The following is a 24,473-nucleotide window of genomic DNA, read 5'->3' on the forward strand; positions in this document are numbered from 1 at the left end:
TTGCTCTTCTAATTGCATGAGGTCTTCATTGCTCAACTCGTTAGAATGTGAGGCGAGCAACTCCTCAATATCCTCGGTTTCCACCTCCAAGTTGAGATCTCTTGCCATTTGCACAACAGTTTCTGTAACTTCTGCAACAGTCTCTGTAAGGCCTTGGACATCAGACACAAAATCCGGGCACAAATTACGCCAAACTCCATTTAAATTGGATTGTTTCACCTCATTCCATGCCTCTCCGATGTTTCTCACTGCATGGAGAATGTTGTAACCCTTCCAAAATTATTTTAAGGTTGGACCACCTTCCACATCGGTTGCTCTGATGGCCTGGGCAAATGTTCGCCTAAGATAGTAGGCCTTGAAGGAAGCGATAACCCCCTGGTCCATCGGCTGTATCAGTGAGGTGGTGTTGGGGGGCATGAACACCACCATGACGTTTGGATGATGGTCATCCAGGTACACGGGATGGCCAGGAGCATTGTCCAGGAGCAGAAATGCTTTGAAATCGAGGTTCTGGTTCATGCAATATAATTGCACAGCTGGAATAAATTGGTGCTGGAACCAGTCCTCAAAAAGGCTCCCTGTTACCCATGCCTTACGGTTGGACTTCCAAATCACTGGAAGTGTGCTCTTTGCATAACCCTTGAATGCCCTAGGGTTTTCTGCATGATAAACAAGCAAAGGTTTTAGCTTGAAATCACCTGCAGCATTTGATCCAAGCAGAAGAGTCAGCCTGTCCTTTGCAACTTTAAACCCGGGCATAGATTTTTCCTCTTTTGCAATGTAGCTTCTACTGGGCATTTTCTTCCAGTAGAGCCCAGTCTCATCAACATTGAACACTTGATGTGCGCAATAGCCACCGTCCTCTATAATTTTTTCCAATGTAACAGGGAAGGTTTTAGCTGACTCCTCATCCGCACTAGCAGCTTCCCCGGTCACTTTAATGTTATGCAAGTTTGCCCTCTCTTTAAACCGCATAAACCAGCCCTTACTTGCAGTGAATGTTTCCTCAGTGGCCCCTTCTCCATGCTGTTGCTTAATGTCCTCATACAGACTCAAAGCCTTGGCCTGAATTAAGGCTAAACTAATGACATGACGCTGGGATTGATCTACCAGCCATATGATGAGGAGTTTTTCTACCTCAGCAATATGCCCAGCACGTTGCCTTATTGTTGTACCTTGTATAGGTGCTGAGCCCTTGATCTGTTCCAGGATTCTTGCCTTGTCTTTGATTATTGTCACAATAGTTGTGCGAGGTATATCCAAGGCACGTCCAATTTCTGTGTTCGTCTCTCCTTTCTCAGAGCGCTTTATTATGTTTTGCTTGGTCTCCAAAGTTATAGATTTTCTATTCCTTTTTGGAGTAATAGCACTTTGCTTTTTGCTTTGATCAGCCATGGTTTAGGGCCTAAAATACACCACTAAACCTTCACACAGACTGTTCAGAATGATTTCCATAGCCTGCAGCCGTCTGGTTGTTCATTTGTAGCAATTTTTTAAAGCGTCGTAAGAGCGTCGGATAAGCCGTTCGGGCGTCGTAAAACAGGCCATAGGGATGCATTGACAAGCGTCGGATAAGCTGTTCGTCGTAAAACGAAACGTCGTAAAACGAGGACCGCCTGTACATATTTATTTGTCTTATCTGTTCGTGGTGGGAACTCGGTCCCAAGTGTCCAGGCAAATCCTCTGGTACTGTGATACTTGGAGGGGCCGTCCACCCCGAAACTGGATGCAGGGGAGCAGCGACACTCCCAGCCCCCAGACTCTAAGGAGAGAGACTGAAATGCAAACCTCTCTGTTCTAAATACCTGTGCTAGTGATTAGGAGAGCAGGTGAGGGAGAACTAGACCATTGTAATCTGTGGTCTGGATTTTCCATCCAGCAGCCTGAGTTAATGTGAAGCTGTGGAATGGATCACTTTGAACTATTCCTGCACTTTCTGACCTAAAATGGGGCAGAAAGCTGCCTAACATCTTTGGACTATGTCACAATATATATCTTGTAATTCCAGTTCTATTTGTATATATATATGTAACCCTTGTTCTCCCCCCCCCCAGACTCATCTGTGGTGTCTAGGGTGCATGAGGGCAGATTACATGCGTAGTGGTGGTGCATACCTGCGTGGAACAGGAGGGCCTGAGCTTCCCGCGTTGTTATTGGGGAGACAGGACCAGGCTTCTGGGGTGGTAGCCTCCATGCTTTCTTAGTGGAGCAGCGCCTCCATCTTCTATACTCCCAAGAATATGGGATAGGACCTGTATAGAAGAACCCCCTTGGTCCCAGGGTGAATGCTCCAGACTCACACAACAGTCTTTGTATAAGAGGATTGTCTCTTTATTGGTCAGATCCGCGACTCCAAATGTAGTGGCGACCAGCAGCCACAACAACAACAGCAAAGTCTCGTTATTCACTCTCCTCCTTTCCTTCCCTCCAAGTCTCTCCTCCAACAGGATGGTCTGGGCTGGGGCGTCAATACCCCGCAGCCCACCTCCGAGGTTATCCTCGGGATGTGGAATGGATTCTCCCCATCACCCCAACCTGGGGTTGAGGGGAATTGGTCCACCGGGTCTATGATACTATCAGCTCTACTCAAAGTGGCTGAGTCTCTCCTCTCCTCTTTCTGCTCCTGTACAACTGCACAGGTGAGACCGAACTGTCTCCTCCAACTCCTCGGACAGAACAGCACACTAAAACAGACCCGTCACTTACAGGAGCTGGCTGCTAAATATAGAGTCAGCCCCACCCCTCATGATGTCAGCAGAACCTCCCCTCTGTCTCGTGCCTGCAGCAGAGTCAGGGGCCTGCATCTACCACTCAGGGCAGGGCTAGGAAGGTGGAAAACCCATGATGACTACTGCCCTTAACAGGACTTACCACAGTAGAAGGAAGATAGGTATAGCCTGTGCTGTTTACAGGGGGCTATATATATATATATATATATATATATATATATATATATATATATATGTATATGTATATATATATATATATATATATGTATATGTATATATATATATATATATATATATATATATATATATATATAGTGTTGATAGCTAATGTTACTATCAAGCTTTTAAGATTCACCATCAGTTAAGATTTTTTCTTTTTCATCTGTCAGTACATCATAATATCTAGGCTCTGTGTGCTTCTCACTATTACAATTTCAGGGGTTTGCATAATAGTTATTGACTTTCATCTCATTAACATGCATTGAGTGTTCTGTTTTTTTAATTTAAATTTTTTCTGTTACTGTCTGTCGTTTTTTTACAATAAAGTTTATTTTAAGACAAAAAGCATACCACCTGATCCGTCCGGCCTATGAGGATGCACGTTTCGTCAGCGCGACCACGGCTGTAGGCGTGTGCTGATCACGTCACCCTCGGCAATGCAACGGTATATATATATATATATATATATATATATATATATATATATATATATTAGAATAGGCAATTTGAGCTTGATCGAATTCAAGCTCGAATTTGAGCTCGATCAAGCTCAAATTGCCTATTGTACTATATGTATGTGTATATGTATGTGTATGTGTGTGTGTGTGTGTGTGTGTGTGTATGGATATGTGTTTATGTGTATATGTGTGTATGTGTGTATGTGTGTATGTGTGTATGTGTATATGTGTATATGTGTATTAGTGTATTAGTGTTATATGTGTATTAGTGTTATGTGTATAGTGTTATATGTGTATAGTGTTATATGTGTATAGTGTTATATGTGTATAGTGTTATATGTGTATAGTGTTATATGTGTATATATAGTACAATAGGCAATTTGAGCTTGAACGAATTCTAGTTCTTGTTCTTTTAGCTCAGTGACTAATACGGTGAAAAGCTTGGTAAGATACTCAGAGATTCTCCGTCTGGACTGTCTCCGGAATATTTCTAACTCTCAAGTTTTGTCGCCTGTCCCTGTTTTCCTGGTCTTCTCGACCGTCTTTCAATTTATCTTATGGCCCAGCCTTGTTATTTCATCCTCTGCAGTTGATTGCTGCTGAAGGGCCTCCTCCATTTTGACTTACAACACCTCTTCTTTGGGTCAGTGAGGTTATATCTGTTCTAATTTCACTAATAGCGTTCTTCAGATCAACCTGGAATCCTTGTCCCATTCTTATGAAAAGGGCCTCCATATATTGCTTAGTGCGCTCTTCTCCTTCAGGTATTAGGAGCATTGAGTTACCCCAAAATACCGGGAAACATTTTGTTTTTTTTGCCTTTTTATTTTACTGGTCATTGCTAGGCTTCGTGGGCGACAGCCTTGTCCAGAAAGTGGGGTGGGTATAAGCGGAAAAAGCTTTCTTTATTGAAATGCTATGAGAGGGTCTCAGGAGCTCCTCTTCTAGTTGACCTTCCCCTGTGACATCACCGGAAGTCCCCTAAATACCAACATAAAGTGCAGGTGCTGTTATCTAACACTCTGGAGTTATCTCCCATTTACTTGAATAGAAGTTAATGCCGGAACGGGTGCAATAATCCGTACCAGCACTTTTGCCCCTAAGAACTTAATTCCTGACTCTGTGCTACATAGTAGTTACTGTACATGCAGTCATTGTAGAGGTAAAACTCATCAAATAATGAGTTTAATTATCGATATCCACTGATATTGATCATGTGAAACATTGCTGAAATGGACGAGATGTTTTTATAGTTTTACTAAAAAAACATGTTATTTTGGTTACTATTAGTGCTATTTGTTCTTTTTTTATTTTAAGTTGCTGATATACTCAGGGCAGTGTTTCCTTTCTCCCACTGTCATATTTATCTCTGTGCTTTTGTCCCCCTATTATCCAGTATTCTAATGTATGCTAATTCTGTAAAGCACTGAATATATGTTTATGATAACACAAATAAAAGAGTTTTTGTTATACAGCAAAGTGCATTGTGTGCCACAGGGCGGACAGTGTATCACATACTGGGGGCGGGGGGGGGGGGTGGGCAATTCCGGTCCACAACAGCCACAGGATATCCCTGTTTCAACACAGGTGGCTCAATCAGTCGTTGACTGGGCCACAGATTGAGCCATCTGTGCTGAAGCAGGGATACCCTGTAACCTAACCTGTTGGTGGCCCTTGAGGACTGGAGTTGGCCACCCCTAACTAACATAATGACTTGGGAACAGAGCTGTTTGAACCTGACTTCCCCAGTATTAAGTAAATTGATTGTTATCTTTTAGATTACAGTATGTTTGCCTAGCTAAGCATTCTTCCATCAAAATTCACTTTTAAGGCTACCTACCCACCTCCTTTGTCACGTCCTCTTTCATTCCACTTTGACTTCAATATCAGTTATCTGCGACCTAAGTTACTGTACATCTGTCTGCTAAACCAACTACACCTTTTGTCTCCACCTGTGCTATAAATTGCTCTTGTGGGCAGGGACCTCTTTTCCATTTTGTGCCATGATGTGACAGTGTATTTTATTATATTGTTGTCGATTTCCTGTCTTTTTGCACCCTTGTAATGTTTTAGGAATATGTTGGCCATCTAGAGATAAATAATAATAATTATAATAATTGTCTCCTCTATATGGAATTACAACATTTTACTATGAATATAAAAAAACAACGACCGCTGCAGGTAATGAATTAGGTGAATGTGTACAGTAGAGCTACAATAACATCCACATTATTCAGTACTGTACCTCACTTGCAAAGAGTGGGATATTTCTTGAATTGGGGTCTCCCAGTAGCATAAAGTGACAATTCCTGAGAGTGAGAGAGATAGATAGATAGAGAGAGAGAGAGCTAGATGAGAGCTAGATGAGCTTCTCCCCTCTCTCCCTGCACTTCCTTCTCACCTTCTCCATTTCTCCCTCTCCATCAAAAGCCATATTTCTGGATCTGGATAAAGAATGCTCTACAAAATATTGCAAACTCTTGCAAACTTAGGCGAATATTTTCTCTACTAGCTACCTATTGCATTATAGCTCAATAAATAGAAGGTATTTGATATAGACATGAAACATTTCACACAATATGTCACCTAGCTCAAAACTATTTCATGATCCTCCCTAGTGTGAAGAGGACCTGGCCGAGAAGATGAGAAGCAATGACATTCTTCTGAAAGCTATCAAGACCTTTGAAGAAGTGGTCGACCTACCCAATGTCCCTACAGATCTTGTGAGATTGTCTCTGAAGAGACGAGCTAACCGACAGCAATTTCTAGGTGAGGCCTATCATCTTATGACACATAACTGTGAGTTCAAAGTCTATTTCGAATGTATAACAGTGAAGTCTGGGAACCTGACAAAGACTTTATATCCACGGGAATCATATGAGACAAATTCTGAGTGCTGTATGTATAAAGAAGTGGAGCCCATATATGTGTGGACAAGACGTATAAAATCCCACAGGTAAGGATAGAAGGGAAGGGAGGATGGACCGGCAACCGGAGAGCCCACCGTCAAGTGCGTCCCCCTACGCCAACCCTAACCAGGCCAATATAAAAAAACAACCCTCTGCTGTCACACACTGGCCCTTCAGCGACTCAAATATAAGAATAATGTGACGCTCTGAACTCAGTCTTGGGGCATCTCGTATCCTCCTAGAATCACTGCAGAATCCCGATGAGCGGGCTCCTACCTGTGATCGATCATAGAAAAAAGGTCAAGAAAAAGATGGCGGCGCACAGCGAAACAGTGAATGAGCGCTGGACGCAATGATGAGTAGAAAAAGATTTATTTCAGCAAAATATGAAACACGTCACAGGACTTTATTAGGACTTTATTTATTAGGAAGTGTGTGTTTTTTGCTGGAAAAAAATCTTTTTCTTCTCATCATTACTTCCAATGTTGACCATTTTGCTGTGCACCGCCATCTTTTTTTTTTCTTTACCTTTTTCTATTTCTAATGTATAACACCTTTTTGTGTGTACTTGCAATATACAAAACTATTGAGTGTTTTCTGGATTCTAGTGATTTACGATCATTATCATCATTACAGTTTTTTTTGTTGCCTTTTGTATGCAACATTTTACTGTAAAATTATTTTAGACTGGAGGAACTTCTATTTATTGTTTTTGGGGAATATTAGCCCATTTATGCTAACAACAAATAGTGTGCCTCTTGTGTCATTAAAGGAATTACATTTTTCCAAATGAGTTTGGAAAATCACCGGCAATCTGGTAATACTGTATGCTTCTGCACATTATCATATTCCATTAAGATTAAAGGGGATATGATGTAATACTGTATCATCAGAATAGGTAAATGAATAGTTTGCACCCTTTGAACAAGAAAATTATTAAGAGGAAGAGGAAGGGTCTTGAAATAGGCATTAATCAGAAGTTGAGGAGCTTCCAAGGACCTTGTACTCCTACTTCACATGACTACAAACAGCTGCAATGAGTTTTAACAAGAAGACAATTATTAATTACAGCCATCCGTGTACCTGGGACACCAGTCACCGATGCAATTACTAAGTAATAGGAACGCGGAAAAGGGTGATTGGGTGATGCTGTATTGAGCTGACAGAAAGCAGAAACACTGGATGATTGTTCAGTGGAGTGTGTGTTCTGTGAGTGAGGATACAAGCCTAAAAAATCAAAAGGAAATAACAAATATGCCAGACCAAAGAATTTCCATTTTCACCTCTGCTCACTGTTATGCTTCAAATGTTAAGGTACTAGCAATTACAGTCATTTAAAAATCCTTTTGTGCTCTACAGCGATTTGAATATTGATAAACGATATTGAAATATACAAATGCAACAGCCCCTTATTTTCACAGAAATCCTTCTTGTAACCGCATACTGTAGGGCAGTAGTGCTCAACTCCAGTCCTGAAGCCCCCCCCCCCCCAACATGTCAGGTTTTCAGGATATCCCTGCTTCAGCGCAGGTGGCTCAATCAATCCCTGCTTCAACACAGGTGGCTCAATCAGTCCCTGCGTCAGCACAGGTGGTTCAATCAGTCCCAGGTTCAGCACAGGTGGCTCAATCAGAGGCTCAGACTGAGCTTTGCTGAAGCTGGGATATCCTGAAAACCTCATCTGTTGGAGGGGGGGTTGGGGGCTTGAGGACTGGAGTTGAGCACCCCATCTATAGGGAATGACGGTTTTATTTACAGGAGCATCGGTTTACATTTATTTCACCCCACACATGCAGGTGATCATTACTAATATGTTTTTTTCACTATTAAAAAGGATAGACTTTCCACCAGCATGGCAACATCAAACCATAGAAAAACATGCACTCAGAACTCTGTTGAATGCAATTATTTATTATTATTATTTTAAATAAGCTGGGTTGGAACTTCCTAAATGTTTCCTAGAGCAGCGGTGCGCAAACTGGGGGGCGCGAGACTGCCTGCGGGGGAGACGGGGTTTACAGAGGCCCCGCGCGCTTCCCGTAGGCACTTAAATTAAGTGCTGGGGAGCTGCAGGGCCTCTGTAAACCTTTACTTACCTTGGCTCCGGCGGCTTCTCACACACGTCGCCATGGCAACACGGCGTCAAATGACGCCGCGAGGTCACGTGACGTCCCGTTGCTCTGACAACGTGACGTCATGACGCCGACGCCTGAGGGGGGTTGAGGGGGGCGCAGAGGTGAGGAGACCGCCGGCAGGGGGGCGTAGGGGAAAAAGTTTGCAGCCCCCTGTCCTAGAGCATTATGGAAGCTGAGACCTAACTTCAAGAATCCACTGAGCAACATACACGTATCAAATGCCACAAACTGTACCGACTTAATCAAAGAAAAGTAGGAAAAATGCTGAATGACTGGTTGCTTTTGAGATAGAGATATAAGATGATGTTCCCTATCAATTATAAATACCTTAAACATTCTACCAGCTGTTTGTTACAGTGGTGACACCGGTTGACTGTATTCATTATAACACTCTGAAACAATGAATTTTACGTTTCAGAACGTTCCATGCAAGAGCACACACGCTACAGTAACAGAATGATCATGCATGTCAGTTTGGTTGAAGGGGTAATTGTGACTTATCATACCTGGTATATATCAGGCTTCCAGTGTTCGGTAATCATACGTGTAGACTTGTGCAAGGCATGGCTCGCCGTTGCATTGCAGGTCAATCAAATTTAAGGAAGATTTAACTTGATACACTGATTTATATTATTCTTTGTCATTGTGTTTATTGTTCACTTCCAACCAGGTCGCATGCGAGGATCTGTGGTTACCCTTCAGAGACTAGTGCAACTGTACCCTGATGATGTGTCTATCAGGAATGACCTTGGCGTTGGCTACCTTCTGCTTGGAGATAATAACAATGCAAAAAGTGTTTATAAAGAGGTACATGACACTTTTGTAGCCAGCATGAAGTATTATTTTATAACAGCCTCTGCCATACTTCACCTGACGTGTACAGAGCGAGCAGAGCTGCTTTCAAACGCAGGCGTTTTACCGCACTGTAAAGGGCGCTGGAACTGCCCCTGTTGTATTGAACGCTTTCTAATCTATGGTGAAGTAACACGTTTATTGCAAGGCCACGGCGATTTAACTAAATATATATATATTTTTTTTTTTAACTTCCTGCAGTAATTTTACAGTTTACGTCCAAACCCAAGCCCTACATTTATGCTACATTTACTCTGTAAATTATCATTCTCAATAGGGACTAGTGGCTATGCAAATGCCATATACAGTCCCCATGACCAGATGGAAGGTACGCAAATATGAATGTAAATTGTGGAAGTATCCCTGGAATTCTTTCTTTTACATCCTTTTATTTTGTTATCGCGCTGGCTTGGCGCTTTAATAAATACATTACGGTAGGCCATGAGGCTATAATAATGTGCACTACTGTAACGTCATATGTAGGCTGCACTCAGCATATTTTTCTTATCGCTCAGTATAATTGATACCGGGGAAATCTTTCTGCACATTTCTTAATCTGTTATATTCTACAAACGAGATTTATTACATATGTCTTCCACAAACGTTCACAGAATAAGTGGAAGTATTGCACACAGACTTTGCAAGCACAGATTAGATGAGAAGTCCATTAGGTTTGTTCATACACACTGTGGAATTTATATCTCATCATAAATGAGAATAGGGTTTTAGGTTGGATTTAGTTCCCATATAAACAGCTGTACAAACATTTGATGGGTGGGAGGTGAAAGTTAAGTGATGGTGTATGCAGGGAACCATAAAGATAGTCACAGACCGTAATATCATTCGCACTTCTTATCTTTGTCTTTTTGGTGCAGATATAATCCTGTAAATACAGCAATTTTAGATGTAATTATTCATAGCATTTCTTCTGCTGTTAATAATTTGTTTCTATTAATCTCATAATTAGCCGTACACGTGTGCTTTTGGGCCATAGGAAACTTAACTTGATGAGCCAATACGGATTTGTTTAAAGGATTTAAGAGAATGAGCCCTTATAGAACAAGCCAAATCTATCCCATTATCTCAAGCACAATCATATTTCTGTGTTTCATTGGTTCGCAAAACAAACAAAGCCTGCATTAAAAATGTACAAACGCCTTATTCGTTTGTGTTATTTTTTTTTTTTAACTTAAATACACAAAACTAAGAACAACAAAGTGACCCTTTAACACAGGGGTGGCCAACTCCAGTCCTCAAAGGCCACCAGTGGGCCAGGTATTATGGATATTCCTGCTTCAGCACAGGTGGCTTTATCAGTGGCTCAGTGATTGAGCCACCTGTGCTGAAGCAGGGTTATCCTTAAAACCTGACTGGTTGGTGGCCCTTGAGGACTGGAGTTGGCCACTCCTACTTTAACATATACATCCAAGGATTAGAATATTTGTGCATCTTTATTTATTATTATTATTTATTATTATTATTTTCATTATATTTGCTGGACTGCTGCTGTTACAGAGCATCTGCGTACTGAGGTAACCATGTATTACTGCTTACCTTGTTCCAGGTTTTATCAATGGCTCCCAATGATGGTTTTGCCAAAGTGCATTATGGCTTTATTCTTAAAGCCGAAAACAAGATTGCTGAAAGTATTCCCTATTTAAAGGTAAAGGCCTAAATGCATGGAGACAATTACATACAGTGTACAGTATAAAAGGTGAGAAGATAATGAAAGATTTGTTAACATAGTTATTTATTAGTCTACTTCTGGGGTGGCAATCCAACCCTGAAGGGCCAACAACAGGTTAGGTTTTAAGGAGGGTCTGCTTCAGCATTGGCGGCTGTTATTTTCTACACACAATACACATGCAAAGTCCAAAAGAAAAGGGGTAGTCCGCATAATATGTGCTAGAATCATTTTTTATTGGATAAGGAAAGGAAATTTCTGTCATTAAACAAATGTTCTGGTTTTCCTTAATAGACCTCAGAGCACATATTTTATTTAAGTGGAGGCTTGTTGTAGCCGTGTCCAAAATGTGAAAATGTTTTACTCTACGAGATAGCATAAGAAGTATAAGTAACTATATATAATGTGAAAACATTTAGTCAGATCAATACATTGTTTTATGAACAGGGAGAGGGAGTGGCTCAGTGAGTAAAGACACTGACTGACGCTGAGATTGCTGCAGGGGAGCCTGGTTCAATTCCCGGTGTGACCTTGGGCAAGTCACTTTATCTCCCTGTGCCTTAGGCACCAAAAACATAGATTGTAAGCTCTACGGAAGCCTGTACCTGCAAAATGTCTCTGTAAAGCGCTGCTAATTGTACGCAGCGCTTTACAGAGACATTTTACAATTAGCAGCGCTATACAAGAACATGTTATTATTATTATTAACACACAAATATTTATAAATGTCACAGCACATTGGGGTATATGAAGGAGTCCCTCAGTGAGTAAAGACACTGACCCTGTAAACAATGACACTGAGTTTGAAGCAGGGGAACCTGGTTTAATTCCCGGTGTCGGCTCCTTGTGACCTTGGGCAAGTCACTTTATCTCCCTGTGCCTCAGGCACCAAAAACATAGATTGTAAGCTCATCCGGGCAGGGACGGTGTCTGTAAAAAATTCCTATGTACCGCACACAGGCCCTTATTTCCCAATAGGCCCATCAGGCTTGGGCATAGGGCTGCAAAATCGAGGTTGGTGGTGACGGCATGTAATGTCACAGTGTCACATTGCCATGACAATGCATCACCACGTGATGTTGCAGTGTCATTTGACGCCGCGACGCTTGTGGAAGGCGGCGGCAAAAAGGTGAGTGCCTAAGGATGCACCATTGGTAAAACTGGCCCTGACCGTACACTACTGTCTACTGTAATTGTGAAGCACGTTGAGTCCCATTGGAAGAAAAACGCTGTATAAAATAGATACTATTATTAAAGTTATCTTTGACCCATCACCCCTATGAAAAGGATGGAAGTCCAGTTCAGTGAGGAACCAATCCCATGGTGCACATTCTGTGTTTTACGGTCCAGTCTAACTATAGAGCAGGGAAGAAGAGTAGATATTAATTTTAAAGATAAACACTTTAACAGGTATATTTGATACATATTGGTATATCATTTTGAATTCTTTCCCAAACACTACTAACCACTTTATTGCCAATGCGGTCACCACAACATTACTTTGCAGGGTAATGTAACTTCCCGGTTCACTGAAGATGTTAAAATGCACATGAGTATATTACAGGATACTGTCTGTAGACAAAAGAACTAATTCAGGAAATGGTAGATTAGGCTTGAAATAAATAGGCTTGGCTTTTGCGACATAGCTACCGCTATTTAGTGAAGAAGGTTTTGTTTAAGATAGTAAAGTGCTGCTGAACCATGAGATCCCACAGTATCACCAAAATAACCAGCTCCTCGATAATGTATTGCACACACGTATTGATAAGTTGTCTTCTGAGCACTACAGTACAGGTGTAGCAGCCGTTAAGGCTCCAGCTGGCGCGTCGCAGCGGGACACACACAACGCTCCAGCAGAAACTATTATTAAGTAATTAGCCATGTGCAAAAAAAGGGGCGGGCTAATGCGCTACTGCATGTACTGTACCAGTGGGGCAATAATACCTGCTACATCTGTATGTGGATGTAATATTTACCATTATTTCACCGGTTTGCTCATTCTTTGAAACTTGCTATGTTCGGGGTCAGCCCTGCATGTTGTTCAATGGATCAGTTGTTTGCAGCAATTTGTGTCTTCGGCAAAAAGGGTCTCTCTTCTCTTTCCAGGAAGGTCTGGAGTCAGGAGAGCCTGGCACTGATGATGGCCGGTTTTATTTCCACTTGGGGGATGCTCTGCAAAGAGTTGGAGACAAAGAGGTACGTGTACATCTATTTCAAAACCATTACTCGAACTGAAAGCACATGAGCAAATGTAGTTTAAATGAAAGTGCTGGAGGAATCACATATGTATTGTATTACAAGTTCAGTTCATCTTAGCTCATCTCATTTTTATATACTGTATACACCGTTACTTTATCCTTTTTATCCTAATTAAGTACTTCTTTGTTGAATTCTGCAGTAGTTTTGTATTCCAGTATAGTATTGATGGAAGAAAAAAAATTGGGGACATGAATCATATATAGCCATTATTCATTTTTTATATCCTGGTTATAACTCATTATTTTGATTAATTAGGTATAAGTCCCTAACATTCCTTTGTGAAAACATTTGCTGTATATTTTATGATACTTATTATGTTCTTTTAATTAGCCGTGCAAACAATGGGATGCTAACACACGCATAATAAAAACTGAAACAACTGTTAGAATGGTAGAATTGGTAATAGATATGGGGGCCTATGCAGAGAGCAGCGAATTTTAAAATTGGCGAATTTATTAAAAAGTAGCTTTTTTTGGAGAGTTTTATTCTCCATATGCAGAAAAGTGCGAATTCTGCTATGTTTAACATGGATGCGTGTGGCGAGTTTAAATTGGCGAGATGCGCGCTTCAGAAACGTGTAAAAACAAATTCGCGCCTTTTTTTTCCCTTTGCAATGGCCGCAAGCGGCAGCTTCTTGCCAATTTTTTCTGGCGAGGCAAAAAGGAGACAATCGCGCCATTTTATTGGCGCGAACAGCCGCTAGATGCCGTTCGCGCCTCTCTGCATTAGGATATTTTTAAAACTGGCGAGATTGAGGTTCTCGCCAGCCGCGAGGCGAGTTTTACAAATAGAAAAGAAAAATTGGCGCGTTTTTCGGAACTCGCCATTTTCTGCTGCTTTCTGCGCGATTTTCTCCAAAAAATGGCGAATTTCGAAATAGCGCTGCTCTCTGCATAGGCCCCATGATGCTGGTCTGAGTTTATTGCAACTCTAGTTTATATTAATAAGTGGGAAAGAATTGCCATATATTCAGCTGATTATTGCACAGACTAAAAGATGTTTAGAGGGAGTGACTCAGTGAGTAAAGACACTGACTGGCATTGAGAGTTTGAAAGCAGGGGAGTCTGGTTCAATTCCCGGTGTTGACTCCTTGTGAACTTGGGCAAGTCACTTTATCTCCCTGTGCCTCAGGCACCACAAACATAGATTGTAAGCTCCACAGGGCAGGACTTGTGCCTGCAAAATGTCTCTGTAAAGCGCTATTTAAAACTGGCAGCGCTATACAAGAACATGCTATTATTATTATTATTTAATCTGAAAGCAAATCTGACAGCAATATTCATAAGAAAATGGGTATTTGTAAAAATTAGAAGCACCTGATACACACATACTATTTGATTATTTTTTCCACCGAAGGGCAACACATTTGAATTATAACCTTTAATCTCCAATAGCAAAATTAAAACATATCAAAAGCAATTGCATGTCTTGAAAATTTACAGAGCAAGAAAGAATTAGGATTCCATAAAATCTAAACGACCAAGTCACACAAAAATGATAAAATACTGAGAAATGTTAGTTTAAAAAACCCTGAAAAAATACAAGGTTTTCATGTATTTAAGAATGCTTTACAATCACATTAACAGAATAAACAGTATAACAGAGGTTATTGCATGAATGGCATTTTGGGAGACGATCTTTTGAATCTATATTATACATTGTCTTCACATAAGAGTCACAGTCTTAAGGGCATCAGAAATTAAATTATAGGAAACACAAGGCACTGTTTAAAATCAGCTTTTTTTTTTAAGTTGAGAATATTTAAACATAATTGTCACAAATGGGGGATTCTGATTATAACAACCATAGTGGTTACCCCAGAGTTCCTGATTAACCATATCCAGGAACTGAGTACATCAGGAAAGTAGAAACAGTACATACAGTATTGGCCCTTTTTCTAAAGTGATCTGAATATAAATGAGAAAATACAATATATCAACATCAGAAGCAGAGAGATTCAAAATCTCTCAAAAAGAAATTGTATCGATAAATAAACATACAAGTGATACGTGTGATTAACTCCTTAAAAAGCAGCCATGGAATTCAACCCTCCCGACAGAGACAGGAGAACCTTACATTTTCAAGTCTCTTGATTCATATTCTACCATATGATCCTTTCAACTGGCATAATGAATTTTTTCCATCCTGTCTGACACAGCAGGTACTGTTATCAGTCTGATAGTAGCTCCTTGTTGTCTGATTACAGTTGAAGAAGGATGAGGCAGGAACCCCACAGATTAACTTTACAGGCACCACATCAGAATGCAGGGGCAGCCAGGAACAGAACGTTTGCTCACAATTAAGTGGGTAGAAGATTGAGAGCTAGACTATTAAGTCAACTGAAAAACATAGAATGAGGGAATAAAACGCAAGAATTTGGGACGTGATGCTACACGAAATCAATGGGGCAGGACTTAAATGTGTAAAAGGGTAGATAACGCCATATTTATTTAGTAAATGGTGCTACGTCATTAGACAACATCTGGCACCGGAAGACACATTCGAGCTGGAAGGTGTCTTCCGGTGCCTGAACGTGTCCTATGGAATTGCACTGCTTAATAAATATGGTCCTAAATCGAACAGGTCTCCTGTTTGGATGTAATCAAATGATGGCATGTACGACATGACCAGTATAGAAGAGGTTCCTCAAGAACTCGTTAAAAACCCCAGAAAATAAACAATGGCCGGGACTCCAACTCAAAAGGACCTTCCTGGTCTGTGCAATAAAGCATTATAGAGGTAAAGGTGGTGAGAGGAGAGCACAAACGGGCTTATGCAAATGCAAATTGTGGTAATTAAACTTCTATGCATAAGCCCGTTTGTGCCCTCCTCTTACTACCTTTACCTCCATCATGTATGACATAACCACAAAACTACTTGTACAGTAACCACTTTATAAAAAAATAAGACCATTAAGAAGAGCCAATAATTTCCAATTTGGTAGTAGGCAATTTTCTTCTCTTCTTGGGTGCCATACCTGAAAAATCAACGGTTTTCTTGAAAAGGGTAAAAAAAAAAAAATGTGATGCTTTGCAGGCTCTTCAGGCAGATAACAAGTTAAAGTGGAAAATATATAAAATATATTTTTTATCAGAGAAGCCTCCCTTCAGAAAATAGGTGACAGTATGACGGATTATGTTTTTTTTTTTTTTGTATGCCCAGATATTGACAAAACGTCATATTGACCGTCATATTGATCATGAAATGTTAGGCCTGAGTTTTAGGGCAAACAGTGTTCACAAATTATGCTTGATCACTCTTTAAAGACGTGTTATTACATTGCTTGAATCTACGGTTTACCATAAATAGTCTGGGGGAAAAATAACCCTGAAGATATTGATTATCAATACGTACCCATCAAGCATCACACATTTTATGTGAAAAACTTGACATTTTCTATTTCTTATATAAACAGATTGGGTTAGGAGCCTGGTTATTCTAAATTCCTCTAACCTAAGCGTGATATGGCTTGGCTATTATGTGAAATACTAATGGAAAACAAAGAAAGTGTTTGCACATAATTTGCAAGCTAGAAAGCAGGATACCAGCACAAAGAAGTCATACATCTTCCCTGTGCTAAAATGTCAATATAATTTTCTTACATTATTCAATGATTTAACTTTTTTCTGATTCTCCCCAGTAACAGTCATTCTGTAATCTGATATTATATACACTGCATTTTGGGAGATGATCTAAGTGGTGGTCATTATAATTCTCCCCTTATTATCAGTTTTCTGTTTAGACATAGATGTGGGTAATTATTGGGGTTCCCTATTTTTACTTTATACAATTTTTGGGGGACAGGGTGAAGTCAGGTACTGATAATTATGCCTGGGAAACATACATCTGAGTCCTTCATCCAGCATTCAGAAGGTTAACCCAGTAAGAATCGTGGGCTATCAGGAAGTAAGCTGAGACAGCTGATAACCTGCTTGAGAAGGAGGCTACTGCCTCTAGTAGGTGGCTGACTCAGACTACAGAGCTGTCCTGTGCAAGCACCTATCCAGAAGTATTTCCTAACTGCTCTCTAGGGACAGAGATTCCCAACCAAAGATACAGTAAGGACTTTAATATTGTTCCATAACTATTGTGGTATATGTTTAGGGTTGGCAACTGGACAAAGCCAGCTAGCCTGATAGATTGGGCGTGGAATGTTTAGCAAGATCTCCCTATGAGGAGTAGGCGTTCTTTTTATGACTTTTGTTTTGCCTTAAAGGGACAGTGTGCCCAAATGTTTATTTGTGTTGTGGAGAAATAAAACCACTTAAAATTTGGTTTACTCTGAAAATGCATGTGTGGACTCTTGTCTGACGTTGCCTACCGGCTGTCCTGCCACAGGGACCCTTTATAATCATTGATCATGTCATGTGTTACTAATTTATGCACATTCTTCGAATTTCAGCCTTTCACGTTTTTACTAATATAATCATTTTAAAATAAAGTTAAAAAAAAAAAACACCATTATTGTATATAATGAGTATATACATTTTTATAATATGGGTAATAATGAGTGTATACATTTTAATTAATGTGGTATTAATGGTATGTATTAGATTTTTAAGTTTTATGGTATTCTTAATTTGAGAGTGTTAATGTAATTTATGGTATAGGAAATATGATGTATGTATGTCTATGTTTATTGTAGTTTGTTTTGAATGGCACCTTAAGCACTTAGCACCTGAGCACTTTAATTAGCTAGATTGGAGGGTAACCAATAGTGTGAGACTGTGGGGTATATCTTACAGTCCTTTGCAACCAGTGATTACACCCCCTGACGAAGAGTAGTGAACTCGAAATGCGTAGAGGCGATATTGGTTACTTTGGTACCACGTGGGACGCGGTGACGTCAGACACCAGCGTCGGTTCCCTGCTTTGCCTGTTTGTGTTTGGAGGTTGTTTGGAGCTCGGCAGCCACCATACCTTACCTCTGCACAGCAGTTCCATCTGTTGTCTCGGTGTGTCGGGACATTTACCATCCAGCGGGACTGCTTATTTTTTTTTATCTGACGGGGTGACGGGCAGGGATATCGTAGACAGCGTGGTACTTATTATTTGTAATGTAAGTGAATGTATTGTTTGTAATGTACATAAAGTGGTTTTTTTTTAAAAATACTCTCTTTTATGTATGTATGTGTTCTAGTTGGCCCCGTTTTTGATCGCGGGAGAAAGATTGGAGCTGCAGGAGGGACTATTTATATACTGGGATCTGCGCACGAGAGAGAGAGATATTACAGAGGACCCACGCTAAGAGCGCGAGACCTCTGTAAATGTACTCGCCGCCTTGTCCACTCATCTCCATTGCAACATGGTGTCAAATGCGCCCGTTACCATGGAGACGTGACGTCAAATGATGCCGCGGGTCACGTGACGTCACATGATCCCGCAGCGTCAGTTGACGCTTCGTTGAAGGTAAGGGGGGTGCGATTGAGCAGAAGAGCAAGCAGGGGGGGCGCGGCGCAACAAGTTTGCGCACCCCTGCTCTATAGGGTATATGTTATACTAACCATAAATATGGTAGATTTAATAAAAGGTAAACTAAGTGGGAATTATTTCGCCTGAATTATAAAGGTTTTATTTTTGTGCTAAACAGTGTGAAATCATTCAAAAGAAAATATAAACGATTAGTCTGAATTTGAGAGGAAGATTATTCAGAATGTATTTGTTTATTCTTTAAAGAGGCTATCCATGCGGGTTTTTTGTTTGTGTGTTTTTCTGTTTTTCCCCCCCTTTTTTAAATTTTTATTTTCATTCTTTTATACAGGATTGGAGCAGGGGGTCTCTGGAGCTGATAGTGAAAGTGCTGCTGTCTTGCACTCTGGATATTTTGCTTACATAGTGTCTTATCGGAATATGAAATGCCCGGAGTGAGGATATTGAAAGTGTGGAGAATCGCCTTGCACATGGAGGGGGACTAGAGGCAAAGAATCAAAAATCTTATCTCTGTTAGTAGTCCACCCTCTCCCGTAATGCTGTGTACAGGCAGATGTCCTTCAGAAGCCGTGTCGGTCCTGGCAGTTGCGTGCAGGCAACTTCTGCGGCTATGATGAAGACTCCCACATTTCCTCAGGGCTTCGCATCATGGATCAGATGTCGTCAGGTGAAGGAATAGCAAATAAATGCGGTGGTATCCGGAGCAGCAGCAATGGTAGGCAAAAGAAATCAGGGTAGCCAGGATCAAGAATCGAAAGCTTTAATGGCACAAAAATAGAACAACAGCGTCCATATCTCCCTCCTACGCGTTTCACGCAGCTAGTGCTTTGTCATTCTTTTACCAACCATTGCTGCTGCTCCGGATACGACCATATTTATTTGTTATTCCTTCAACGGTGTGTGGAGCTGAACCCCATTAATTTCAGCTTTGGGGGCCCCTATTTCAGGAGATACTTACCTCCAGAGTGGGTGCTGATAGCCGCGCCAGGGTTCACATTATGGCTGATTTTCAAAGCTCCCGGGCAACGCAGGCCAATAGGAAGCCGTGACATCACCCGGTGCGGCTTCCGATTGGCCCATGTGACTGGGGGCTTTAAACTGCAGAAAACGGCAGAGAGATACCAGCACCCACTACAGAGGTGAGTATCCCTGGAAACATGGGGTCCCCGGAGCTGAAATGAATGAATTCAGCTCCAGAGACCCCCTGCTTCAATCCTGTATTAAAAAAATGAAACCGGCTTGGATTGCTCCTTTAAATGCATTTTATGGGATTGTTTGAATCCAGGAGCAAAAGACACTGGCAAACAAAGTTAAGTAATCCAGCCAAAATACATTGGCAGTGTTTAAAACTCAATTTAGAACTATTTGAAGTTTGCTGCAGAGCTCACTAACACTGATTGAGTTTATACACCACAGTTCGTGTCATTTCCATTAGTGCTAATAGTTTGTATTTTCTAGGCGTACACATGGTATGAGGCTGGTCACAAGAAAGGACACTTTGCCTCAGTTTGGCAGCGTTCTTTGTACAATGTCAATGGACTCAAAGCTCAACCATGGTGGACTGCAAAGGAGACTGGTTACACTGACTTAGTAAAGGTAAGCCATTACTTAGTATCTTGACATGTGTGCTGCAATTCTCCAATGCTATCTAATTTTGAAGGTAACATCTGTTTTAATAAAAGTTAAAAAAATACTGTATGTATCCTTTTTTTTTACCATTTATAGTGAAAACATTCATTAAATTCGTTGTTTTTCATTAATCTTCTGCAGAGAGACCGGTGAATCACACAAACTAACATGTTAACCTAAGAACATAAAATGGCTGCAGATCATTGGGACAATCTCTTTAAATCACCTATTTTGTGTACTTTGTATAATGGCTGTTTTTGATTTAAAAAAAAAAATCAACTGTTGTTGGCAACACCCACCATGTTAAAAGGGAAATGTCCTGGACTTTAAATCTCCCAACCTAATTTAAAAACTTGGGTGGCTGTGATCAGTAGGCAATGCTAATCTCCAATAATTGACTCTTACCATAAGAATGATCTATGTACTGTACCTACAGTATAAGTGAGTTCTGTGTTATTTCTCATGTATGTAGCCATGTGTAAAATTGGTGTACATATCTCTTTCTCATGCTGGCAGTAAACCTGGTAAGTATGCAGGATTGCCAGTAGTCATCATGGAGGTTTTCCCTCACACCCTGGTGAGGTGTCATATGTCCCATAGGAAGTGACAACATGCTGTGTGTCCACGGTTAGTGACATCAGAGATGTGCCTGTTCCCAGGTGATATAAGACACAGCACTGTCTAAAGTTAGTTCAGTTCCTGTTGCTGTGCTGCCTCTGTTCAGTAAGAGGCACATGGAGGTCTGTAACATTGTTGCAGTAGTCTGATGCAGAGCTGTGAGTCTGGCAGCACAAGGTAGAAACAGAGAAGCTGGTGAATCTTCCTTAGGGGAGAGGTGGAAGCAACTCCATTAGAAAAGGAGGAACCTTTCAGAGGGAAGCAGCTGAACAATGGAGGGCTGATTACACCCATTGTGGAGGGCAGCTGGCCCACCATACCAATAAAGATGATCCTGATTAAAGACACTCTCGTGTGCAAGTGTGGAGTTATTGCACAGAGAGAAGCACCACAGAGGAGTTCCTCATCAGACTCATCCCCAAGCGGATGCCGGGATCCTGATGAGGTGGAGGCGCTGCACTGGATATAGGTAGGACTCAGCACACTACCTCAGCTGCCTGTCTGGAGTCCTGTTGCCAACAGGTGCACCACCAGACACGACCATGTAATGGGGACTGGTTAGACCACAGGGGCCAATGTGAGATTGGGTGGGTCAGGCCAGTTCAGAAAACCCGTTACATTTTGGAGGTGCTGCTGAGATATGTCGACCTGTCAACAGGACAGGCTTTTGCTAGGCACACTGGGAAACAGGGAGAAGTGTCTGCTGCCACTTTGTGCTGCGTTGGGACGAACCTAGGGGTAGTCAGGGGGCTGATGGAGTATTGTCAGTTCACAGGGACGACCTAGGGGCCTGAAAGGAGTTGGGGATTTGGAGCATGGCTATAGCTGTCCTAGTCACCTTGAGGCAGTGCTAGTTGGTAGGATGCCTAAAGGGATAGCCTGTTAACGTGGTCAGGAATCCTGGAGAGGGTCTGCGCTAGGCTGACCAAGATAGGTAGACGCCCAAGTACTGCATGGAAGCCCCAGAGTACTCTAGCCCATTGCAGACCACTTACCGAAGGGAGCACAGACTAGGAGGAAGGAGATACAGCAGACACTGAGAGAGTGAGCCTAGCCTGAGGTAGTGCATACACGAGTCCAGCCTACATTAGGTACACATGGTGGTGCATCAGAGAAATCTTTATTGTGCCGGTGTGGAGGCTGCCCCGCAGAGAGGAGCCCCATGTACAATCAGAACGAACACAGTAATCCAATGGCGATGCAAATCAAAATGGCGGCTCCCGCTTCCCTGGGAGACCGCGTGGGCCAGTTGCAGACAATGCGTACATTGCTAGACGTGCAGAGAAATTGGCCGGGACTGGCGCCAGTGAAGAAACCCCGCCCTGTCAGGGGTAGTGGCGCGAAACCTGTGGCCGCGCCCCCCAGGACTGTGAAAAGTTCAGCCCCTGTGCCGGGGCATCCAATTAACTTGTGGGACCCTCCCCAAATATTCACCAGGGGGAGGGGTCTCTATCTCTGCCAGGCAAGACCCGAGTTGTCTGCGGGAGGAGCTGGATGTGAGCTTCCTGTCCCACAGTTGCGAGGAGCTGGTGAATAGGAGAGCCCATGTGCTGATTGCCCGCCCGCGCGGGAAAATGTTGCAGAAACCCGTCCGGGACTGGCGGGAAAACCCGAGCCCCGCCCCTACACTGGGAGCGACGTAGAGCTGAGCCCGGACCATCCCTTAATGAAATATGCCTCATTTCCGCTTTATCCCAAGTGGAGATTGTATGAAGAACTGCAGTCGGCCGATTCTGTTCTTCATAATGAAACCAATAGAACTGTAAGGTGCAGTCAAGCACATCCTCAAGGATTTGGAGTCTGGCTATCAGGGGCCAGGAAGCTACCCTTTCTTTTGTGTCCGTGTATACAAAACCTATTGAGACTGCCTGTTAGTATGATCTATGACCCCAACCTGCTGCTACTAGACTACAAGGAGGTGTACATAGAAGGGATAAGGTGTATGCACAACACTTGTGTTACTTGTGACTTTCCAGGTGGTGAATTGGCGTGGGTACCCGAGTGTGCCTACTGTGGAGTACAGTTTCCAGAGCCAGTGTTGCTGAAGACTCCGGAACCCGCCAAGGAAAAAGCGGTCCACTTAAAGACTGAGCAGTCATCAGCCATTTCTGTTCACCAGGAGGAGGAGCCGAGACTCTATATCACTATGAGTCCTGCTGAAGTTCAGGCTGTCTTCAGGGAGAAGTTACTTAGTGCCTCCCATGACCAACACCCAGCTGTGGTGATGCCCCAGCCGGCGGACCACACCAGTGAAGCTGGAGATAAGGAATCACCTGCCCCGTTATCTATGGAACAGGAGAGACCACTGTGCAAAGTGTCTCCCGTAACCAGCACAACAAAAAGTGTGATAGACATTGGGGTATATCCCTATTTATTGCCAGGAGGCTCCCTGGTAGTCAAGGCGGGAGCGGACACAGCCATGCTGACGGCTGAAGCCCCGCGTGCGGCCTGCACCGAACCAGTTGATCACGGAGAATGGGGATTGCTCCTAGTGATCGCAACGGAGCCTAGAGAGAAAGGGGTCTATAACCGCGGTGAGAACCCAGAACCTCACTGTCAGTCCCCTGTGGAAGTGCCACTACTAGCGTCGGAGTCTGCTTCATCGGACGAGGAGCAGGCAAGCCCGACATCAGTGGTGATGCGCCTACCGGCGGACCACTACAGCGGTGCTGCAAAAGAACCAGCACTTACCTGTGTTGCAGCGGAGCGGAGTCTCGAGGTGCCGAGATCGCCTGTGCGGAGACAACCGGAGCGGCGGAGTCCCACGGCCATGGTGACTTACAGCACGGAAGGAGGAGAAGATTCCATCCCGAGCCGACGGAGCGGTGAGATACATCCTTACCCTCCCCAGGCGCCGGTGGTGGCAACGGCGGAGGAAGGCCTAGCCCAGGCCCGAGCGGAGCGGAGAGCTGAACCATCACTTCCGGTGGGGGATGTCTTTGTGGAGGAAGAGATCCCGCATGGGGATCCATCGCAAGATGGCGGAGTATCCGGTTCCGGTGATGATGTCATTTCCGGCGGAGGTAGCAGAACGACCAGAGAGAGAACCACAACGCCTCGGCGATCGGGCAGTGCTTCCCGATCACCTGTGTCAACAAAGAGCTGGCAGGCTGCGAGGAGAGCTGAGATGGGTGAGGCCCAACCAGCGGCACGTCCGCACAATGATACGGGACTATCCGAAGGCAGAGAGCAGGTCGGAACCCCGCGGATGCCCATTTCCTGTCCCTATGCCCAACCCCATGCCCTATCTAAAGCCCCTGTCCCTGTTACCTTTTCCTGTGGGTCCACATCCAGTTTGGGAGTGTCGGGAGGGTCCCAGGGAATCGGTGAGGAATGGACTGGGGAGAGACTGAACAGCTATGCCTCTGATGGTGGGTCGAGGGGTGGAGGGCAGTTGGGAAAAGTATCCGAGTCCCGATGGGTACCCAGTGTGGCCGTAGTTAAGTCTCAGGATAGCTCCAAACAAGAGAGGTGGTCTAGGCCTCTTTTATCAAGGACCTCTGGGGTATCTTCTTGGGAGGATACAGAGGAGGGGGATTCACTAGAGTGGG

General features: G+C 42.8%; 1 protein-coding gene across 8 annotated transcripts in view; it reads left to right on the top strand.

Annotated features, from left to right (window-relative positions):
- Window positions 1-24,473, top strand: part of ASPH (aspartate beta-hydroxylase) — a 232,228-nt gene that overhangs the window by 161,434 nt on the left and 46,321 nt on the right. For all 8 annotated transcript variants that reach the window (XM_075584049.1, XM_075584047.1, XM_075584043.1 and 5 more), the window contains 5 exons: window positions 6,025-6,175; window positions 9,121-9,257; window positions 10,867-10,965; window positions 13,093-13,182; window positions 20,134-20,271. In XM_075584049.1, coding sequence (XP_075440164.1) covers window positions 6,025-6,175; window positions 9,121-9,257; window positions 10,867-10,965; window positions 13,093-13,182; window positions 20,134-20,271 — 615 coding nt within the window. The remainder of the gene's footprint in view (window positions 1-6,024; window positions 6,176-9,120; window positions 9,258-10,866; window positions 10,966-13,092; window positions 13,183-20,133; window positions 20,272-24,473) is intronic.

This window comes from Ascaphus truei, chromosome 2 (genome assembly GCF_040206685.1).
Source record: "Ascaphus truei isolate aAscTru1 chromosome 2, aAscTru1.hap1, whole genome shotgun sequence".
Classification (NCBI taxonomy): Eukaryota; Metazoa; Chordata; class Amphibia; order Anura; family Ascaphidae; genus Ascaphus; species Ascaphus truei.